We start from the raw sequence: 8,422 nt of genomic DNA, 5'->3' as shown, positions 1-8,422 counted from the left end.
CCTCACTGTGCTGTCCTCCCCCCCTCACTGTGCTGTCCTCCCCCCTCACTGTGCTGTCCTCCCCCCTCACTGTCCTGTCCTCCCCCCCCTCACTGTGCTGTCCTCCCCCCTCACTGTGCTGTCCTCCCCCCTCACTGTGCTGTCCTCCCCCCTCACTGTGCTGTCCTCCCCTCACTGGGCTGTCCTCCCCTCACTGGGCTGTCCTCCCCCCCTCACTGTGCTGTCCTCCCCCCTCACTGTGCTGTCCTCCCCCCTCACTGTGCTGTCCTCCCCCCTCACTGTGCTGTCCTCCCCCCTCACTGTGCTGTCCTCCCCCCTCACTGTGCTGTCCTTCCCCCCTCACTGTGCTGTCCTCCCCCCTCACTGTGCTGTCCTCCCCTCTCACTGTGCTGTCCTCCTCCCCCCTCACTGTGCTGTCCTCCCCCCTCACTGTGCTGTCCTCCTCCCCCCCTCACTGTGCTGTCCTCCCCCCTCACTGTGCTGTCCTCCCCCTCACTGTGCTGTCCTCCCCCCTCACTGTGCTGTCCTCCTCCCTCCTCACTGTGCTGTCCTCCTCCCCCCTCACTGTGCTGTCCTCCCCCCTCACTGTGCTGTCCTCCCCCCTCACTGTGCTGTCCTCCCCCCCTCACTGTGCTGTCCTCCCCCCTCACTGTGCTGTCCTCCCCCCTCACTGTGCTGTCCTCCCCCCTCACTGTGCTGTCCTCCCCCCTCACTGTGCTGTCCCCCCCCCCTCACTGTGCTGTCCTCCCCCCTCACTGTGCTGTCCTCCCCCCTCACTGTGCTGTCCTCCCCCCCTCACTGTGCTGTCCTCCCCCCTCACTGTGCTGTCCTCCCCTCACTGTGCTGTCCTCCTCCCCCCTCACTGTGCTGTCCTCCCCCTCACTGTGCTGTCCTCTCCCCTCACTGTGCTGTCCTCCCCCCTCACTGTGCTGTCCTTCCCCCCTCACTGTGCTGTCCTCCTCCCCCCTCACTGTGCTGTCCTCCCCCCTCACTGTGCTGTCCCCCCCCCTCACTGTGCTGTCCTCCTCCCCCCTCACTGTGCTGTCCTCCCCCCTCACTGTGCTGTCCTCCCCCCTCACTGTGCTGTCCTCCTTCCCCCTCACTGTGCTGTCCTCCTCCCCCCTCACTGTGCTGTCCTCCCCCCTCACTGTGCTGTCCTCCCCCCTCACTGTGCTGTCCTCCCCCCTCACTGTGCTGTCCTCCTCCCCCCTCACTGTGCTGTCCTCCCCCCTCACTGTGCTGTCCTCCTCCCCCCTCACTGTGCTGTCCTCCCCCCTCACTGTGCTGTCCTCCCCCCTCTCACTGTGCTGTCCTCCTCCCCCCCTCACTGTGCTGTCCTCCCCCCCTCACTGTGCTGTCCTCCCCCCTCACTGTGCTGTCCTCCCCCCTCACTGTGCTGTCCTCCCCCCTCACTGTGCTGTCCTTCCCCTTTCACTGTGCTGTCCTCCCCCCTCACTGTGCTGTCCTCCCCCCTCACTGTGCTGTCCTCCCCCCTCACTGTGCTGTCCTCCCCCCTCACTGTGCTGTCCTCCTCCCTCACTGTGCTGTCCTCCCCCCTCACTGTGCTGTCCTCCTCCCCCCTCACTGTGCTGTCCTCCCCTCTCACTGTGCTGTCCTCCCCCCTCACTGTGCTGTCCTCCTCCTCCTCACTGTGCTGTCCTCCCCCCTCACTGTGCTGTCCTCCCCCCTCACTGTGCTGTCCTCCCCCCTCACTGTGCTGTCCTCCCCCCCTCACTGTGCTGTCCTCCCCCCTCACTGTGCTGTCCTCCCCCCTCACTGTGCTGTCCTCCCCCCTCACTGTGCTGTCCTCCCCCTCCTCACTGTGCTGTCCTCCCCCCTCACTGTGCTGTCCTCCCCCCTCACTGTGCTGTCCTCCCCCCTCACTGTGCTGTCCTTCCCCCCTCACTGTGCTGTCCTCCCCCCTCACTGTGCTGTCCTCCCCCCTCACTGTGCTGTCCTCCCCCTCCTCACTGTGCTGTCCTCCCCCCCTCACTGTGCTGTCCTCCTCCCTCACTGTGCTGTCCTCCCCCCTCACTGTGCTGTCCTCCCCCCTCACTGTTCTGTCCTCCCCCCTCACTGTGCTGTCCTCCTCCTCCTCACTGTGCTGTCCTCCCCCCTCACTGTGCTGTCCTCCCCCCTCACTGTGCTGTCCTCCCCCCTCACTGTGCTGTCCTCCCCCCTCACTGTGCTGTCCTCCCCCCTCACTGTGCTGTCCTCCCCTCACTGGGCTGTCCTCCCCTCACTGGGCTGTCCTCCCCCCCTCACTGTGCTGTCCTCCCCCCTCACTGTGCTGTCCTCCCCCCTCACTGTGCTGTCCTCCCCCCTCACTGTGCTGTCCTCCCCCCTCACTGTGCTGTCCTCCCCCCTCACTGTGCTGTCCTTCCCCCCTCACTGTGCTGTCCTCCCCCCTCACTGTGCTGTCCTCCCCCCTCACTGTGCTGTCCTCCCCCCTCACTGTGCTGTCCTCCCCCCTCACTGTGCTGTCCTCCCCCCTCACTGTGCTGTCCTCCCCCCCTCACTGTGCTGTCCTCCCCCCTCACTGTGCTGTCCTCCCCCCCCTCACTGTGCTGTCCTCCCCCCTCACTGTGCTGTCCTCCCCCCTCACTGTGCTGTCCTTCCCCCCTCACTGTGCTGTCCTCCTCCCCCCTCACTGTGCTGTCCTCCCCCCTCACTGTGCTGTCCCCCCCCCTCACTGTGCTGTCCTCCTCCCCCCTCACTGTGCTGTCCTCCCCCCTCACTGTGCTGTCCTCCCCCCTCACTGTGCTGTCCTCCTTCCCCCTCACTGTGCTGTCCTCCTCCCCCCTCACTGTGCTGTCCTCCCCCCTCACTGTGCTGTCCTCCCCCCTCACTGTGCTGTCCTCCCCCCTCACTGTGCTGTCCTCCTCCCCCCTCACTGTGCTGTCCTCCCCCCTCACTGTGCTGTCCTCCTCCCCCCTCACTGTGCTGTCCTCCCCCCTCACTGTGCTGTCCTCCCCCCTCTCACTGTGCTGTCCTCCTCCCCCCCTCACTGTGCTGTCCTCCCCCCCTCACTGTGCTGTCCTCCCCCCTCACTGTGCTGTCCTCCCCCCTCACTGTGCTGTCCTCCCCCCTCACTGTGCTGTCCTTCCCCTTTCACCGTGCTGTCCTCCCCCCTCACTGTGCTGTCCTCCCCCCTCACTGTGCTGTCCTCCCCCCTCACTGTGCTGTCCTCCCCCCTCACTGTGCTGTCCTCCCCCCTCACTGTGCTGTCCTCCCCCCCTCACTGTGCTGTCCTCCCCCCCTCACTGTGCTGTCCTCCCCCCCTCACTGTGCTGTCCTCCCCCCTCACTGTGCTGTCCTCCCCCCTCACTGTGCTGTCCTCCCCCCTCACTGTGCTGTCCTCCTCCCCCCTCACTGTGCTGTCCTCCCCCCCTCACTGTGCTGTCCTCCCCCCTCACTGTGCTGTCCTCCCCCCTCACTGTGCTGTCCTCCCCCCCTCACTGTGCTGTCCTCCCCCCCTCACTGTGCTGTCCTCCCCCCTCACTGTGCTGTCCTCCCCCCTCACTGTGCTGTCCTCCTCCCTCACTGTGCTGTCCTCCCCTCTCACTGTGCTGTCCCCCCCCCCCTCACTGTGCTGTCCTCCCCCCTCACTGTGCTGTCCTCCCCCCTCTCACTGTGCTGTCCTCCCCCCTCACTGTGCTGTCCTCCCCTCTCACTGTGCTGTCCTCCCCCCCTCACTGTGCTGTCCTCCCCCCTCACTGTGCTGTCCTCCTCCCCCCTCACTGTGCTGTCCTCCCCCCTCACTGTGCTGTCCTCCCCCCCTCACTGTGCTGTCCTCCCCCCTCACTGTGCTGTCCTCCCCCCTCACTGTGCTGTCCTCCCCCCCTTCACTGTGCTGTCCTCCCCCCTCACTGTGCTGTCCTCCCCCCCTTCACTGTGCTGTCCTCCCCCTTCACTGTGCTGTCCTCCCCCCTCACTGTGCTGTCCTCCTCCCTCACTGTGCTGTCCTCCTCCCTCACTGTGCTGTCCTCCCCCCTCACTGTGCTGTCCTCCCCCTTCACTGTGCTGTCCTCCCCCCTCACTGTGCTGTCCTCCTCCCTCACTGTGCTGTCCTCCCCCCTCACTGTGCTGTCCTCCCCCCTCACTGTGCTGTCCTCCCCCCTCCTCACTGTGCTGTCCTCCCCCCTCACTGTGCTGTCCTTCCCCCTCACTGTGCTGTCTGATCTTTTTATTACCTTAAATGTTAACTCTTCCTTCCTTCCTTCCTTCCTTCCTTCCTTGTTGTAATGGCAATTAAAGTAACATTACATAGATGATGACTGGGATGTGACTCACTGAGAGAAGTGCCGTGACTAAAGGTGTGAAATGTATACTGTCTGTTGCTGGGTATTATCAAGTCAGACATGGCCATTAATGATGATGCAATATCTCACAACATGTCATCTACAGTAGTTCCTATGTATCTACAAGGTAATCATATTAAAATGTTTGTAATAAACGAGTCTTCAGCCAATGAGATTTAGGACCATTTAGGACCACCACTTTTTTATTTTGTGACATTGTGTACCAGCCATAGCATTTTATTAGTGAATATTTTCAATAATTGTATACAGCTGGGAACATTTACTGGTGAGGTATTATTGTTGTTCTTGGTAATATTATTCAAATAAAACCTTGAACAAAAACAGTTCCTCAATTATACGTAATTATTATATATACATAAGACTCAAAGCATTTCAACACTCTCACAACATCTGTTGCTGAACCCTTACGAGTGTTCAATGATATCGTCCTCCATGGTCCAGAGTTCCTCAAACCCTGTGCAGCTAATACAGAAGATGCCAACCTGCAACCGAGAATGTCAATGTCAGAAGTACAATGCATGCAAAAAAATTGCATTATGCATTATGCAAATTAGGGGTCCAGACACACCCAATCATGAATATAAGCATTCTAATGTGTTTCTAATAGTCAAAAGACATAAAATAGACACCAGGCTTGCATTTCTAGTTCATTTGGTTCAAAAGTTATAGCCGAAACCTTTTTCAGAGGGCGGCCATATTGATTTGGCCGCCATGGCGACCCCGGTGGTCGTTGGCTCGGGCGCCCTGGCTAAATCATTAGAGCATACTCTGAGCTACATCTGGGCCAAATTTGGTGCTTTTGCACAAATTTGCACAAAAATATCCCTAAGGCCCCCAACTAATTCTTATTGGGCCGGTTTCACAGACAAGGCTTAAGCCTAATCCTGGACTAAAAAGCATCTTCAATGGAGATTTTACATTGAAAGTGTGATTTAGTCCAGGACTAGGCTTAAGCCTTGTCTGTGAAACCGGCCCAATATTATGTTTGTTCTGACGATCAAGTTCAGCGCGCCCACACTCCGTCGCGCATTGTTCATGTTCCTTGTTTATTGTCTCTCCCACAAACCTATGTCTTTGTAATAATTTACTGGATAAGAGAGAAACCTGTACACATACACACTGGTGTGCACACACTAGTTCTATATGTAGAACAGGCAATAAGGGATGATAAATATACATATATTAATCACATATTAAGATGGCCACAAATTATGGCCACACTAAAATATCTGCTTGCCACCCCTTTGCCACCCCATGTATACATCTCTAGAATCGCCACTGCCAGGGCCCTCTTCAAGCAAGGCAGCCAGAGAGGAGAGCAGAGGTAAAGAGGCAGAAGAAGAAGAGCAAGAAGTAACAAAGGACAATGACAGCCGCACAGCAAGTTGGCTTTATCACTAGATTTCAAGGATCTTATTAAATATTTTGCTACTAAGAAGGCCCAGCGTTTAGCTTTGATTTGATTTGATTTGATCTCTTTACTCCTATCTTGAATCGTTGTGCAATAGGTTAGATATAGTTTTTAGCTCTCCAGGTATACTATTCCTCAGTACTGCCGCAGTGTGTAAAAATTACCTCTTTCCCATTTCACTATTCAATTTCGCTGGCACCATGTCTGTGTTGCTCCCTCTTGTATAAGACACTTTTGTCTTTGTGTGAAACAAGCAATGCTGAGTCAGTAAATATCTCTGCTGTAATTCTTCATTGATCTAATCCTGACAGTATTATGGTCAACTGATCTTTAAAAGATCTACATTTATTTAGACACAATACCACCCCATTAAAATTATATTTTTGCTTTTTGTGTGATTTATACTTTTATAATTGGGTTCAAATCTTCATTTAATTATACTTTTGTCCTTGTGTTGTTCAAGTCTTAATTTAATAAGTTAAAGAATGTTGAGATTTCTTTGCTGAATTGTTGATTCCTGTATTAACTGTAATTTTAAATTACATTTACAAAAGATGTCCATCATTGAATTTCTTACAGTGCATCAATAGTTCATCAACTTCAACTGGGTTGTCTAGGTTGATGGGTGGTTTAGGTGGGGGGGGGCCCAAAATGATATTCTGTCATGGGGCCCAGAATCTCTAGTGGCGCCCCTGTGTTCAGGTGTCATAATACTTTTGTACATATAGTGTAGTTTCATAAAAATGAACAAGCCTGGGCATTATCACATGTTTGTGTAACCTGTACCACCAAGAGTAAAAGAAAAAAAAGTTGGGAGCAGAAACTGCAACAGTGTGAACAAAGGGCACGGTGCCCTGGCTTGTGGTGAACAATACACACACACACACACACACATTCCTTTGGCACTCACCGTCCTTCACACATCATATTAATGATCTGACCCTGTACTCGGGCCACAGTGTTTGTGTTGGCTGTGGAGAAAATGGTTTCTCTGCTCCCAGAGAGTCTGCATGAGATCTGTCAGCAAGCTGCACCTCCCAGTAAGGACCACTACCAGCTAATAGTGACCCAGACAGAGGTAAGGACACACAGCTGAGGGGTCATACCAATGGAAACATGATGTTTTTATGTACTGCACTGTTTTATAAACCGTGTGATGTACAGTCTACTATACCCAGTTGATGAAGTGGTCGGAGAGCAGGGTGATGCCGTTAGGACTATGGCGAGGTGTCGTCTTGAGAGAGGGTGTTATCTGAGAGTCTATCTATGGTTCTATAGGTTATCGTCAGGGTTTGGAGAGTTTCCTGTCCTCTACGATGTGAGAAATTACAGCCCACACAGAACAGGAAGTCACACACTGATTTCCTGCTGAATAGCCACACACAAGGTACGATTTCAACCTTGGTTCACATTATGGAGAAAAAGAGAGCTTTGACAATAGTAGATACAGTAAATAGTAATACACCTTATTTAATTTATTTGAATCGAGTAAGTGAGGTGCTGCTTTAGATATGCAACCTGCCAATAAATCTTTTGATCATATACAATTGAGTAATAAATTATTACATATTGTACTTTAATTTCATATTAAAGTCGGGCCATAGAACAAGTCAGAGCATGAAGCTTGTGAGATAAGCTACACCCATGATTTTATACCCACCAACAAGGATATTCATTTATAAATAGCTGCCTGATGTTCATTACAGTATAAAACACAACTTTGAATAACAACTTTCACAGGTCAGGTCACATGGTGAATGTTTGGTCTTGGTGTGTGCGTGTGTGTGTGTGTGTGTGTGTGTGTGTGTGTGTGTGTGTGTGTTCTTATCTCAGGCCACATAAAACGAGTGTTTGGTCCACACACTCTGGAGTATGTGCTGAACTTGTGTCAGCACCGCTATGACTACCTGGTCCGGCTTCCTGATTTGCTCCTCCTGAACATTCTGTCCTTTCTTGATTGGGCAGAGATTCAAAATGTCTCCCAGACCTGCAAGAGGCTCCAGCAGGTAACATGTCATATCTATCTGTCTATCTGTCTGTCTGTTTATGGCTTTACACTTAAAAAAAAAAAAATCTCATCTGCCCCCACTTACTCTCACTCTCCCACCGCTCTGTCTCGTCTTTACCCCAGCTTTGTTGCAGTGAGGGGTTTTGGGCACGGGGAACTGCGGGAGCAAGATATGGGGCGAGTATGAGTCCATCCCTCCAGCGCCGCCTAGTGGTGTTCCACAGAAGAAAGGTCCTCTCCCGCATGGCCCACCAACACCAGGGAAAGATGGGCAGTGTCTGGCATCTCTGAGAGGGAGAAATCCATCTCTGTCTGTCTGTCTTCCTGTCTGTCTGCCTGTCTGTCTAGCATCTACCTACTTAAGCAATATCACACGAGAGGGAGTGTGTTATTGCTTTTATACAACAGTTCTACAGCGCAATTTATTAGTTAGCAGTAATAAGTGACAACAGATTATGATTTGTTTGTTTATTTAATCATTTATTTTGGTTCCGTCAAGAAAAAATAGTTCCGCAACGGGACTGTTCAACTGGGGTCGGTTGCACCACTTCTTACTAAGTACAACGATGAATTGAGAATCAAGGACCCCAATTGAAATAAGCCAGTGGCTTTCTTGGGTTTTTATCCTGTTAGTTGACCTTGTATGTAATATGTACTTTCATGTACCTACTTCTGCAAATC

At 53.3% G+C, this 8,422-nt stretch overlaps 1 protein-coding gene across 1 annotated transcript; it reads left to right on the top strand.

The window, feature by feature from the left end:
- Positions 1–6,715: 6,715 nt before the first annotated feature.
- Positions 6,716–8,032, top strand: LOC308154050 (F-box only protein 36-like; the record flags this gene model as incomplete). The annotated part of the gene is made up of 4 exons (XM_080527230.1): positions 6,716–6,811; positions 7,012–7,120; positions 7,567–7,739; positions 7,865–8,032. The coding sequence occupies 4 exons, from the start codon at positions 6,716–6,718 to the stop codon at positions 8,030–8,032; spliced, it is 546 nt and encodes a 181-aa protein (XP_080383356.1).
- Between the last annotated feature and the right edge of the window lie 390 nt (positions 8,033–8,422).

The sequence above is a fragment of the Nansenia antarctica genome, assembly GCF_963989245.1.
Source record: "Nansenia antarctica genome assembly, chromosome: 3".
In the NCBI taxonomy this organism is placed as follows: Eukaryota; Metazoa; Chordata; class Actinopteri; order Argentiniformes; family Microstomatidae; genus Nansenia; species Nansenia antarctica.
The sequence above is the reverse complement of the archived record's forward strand: the minus strand, read 5'-3'. Positions and strand labels throughout refer to the sequence as shown.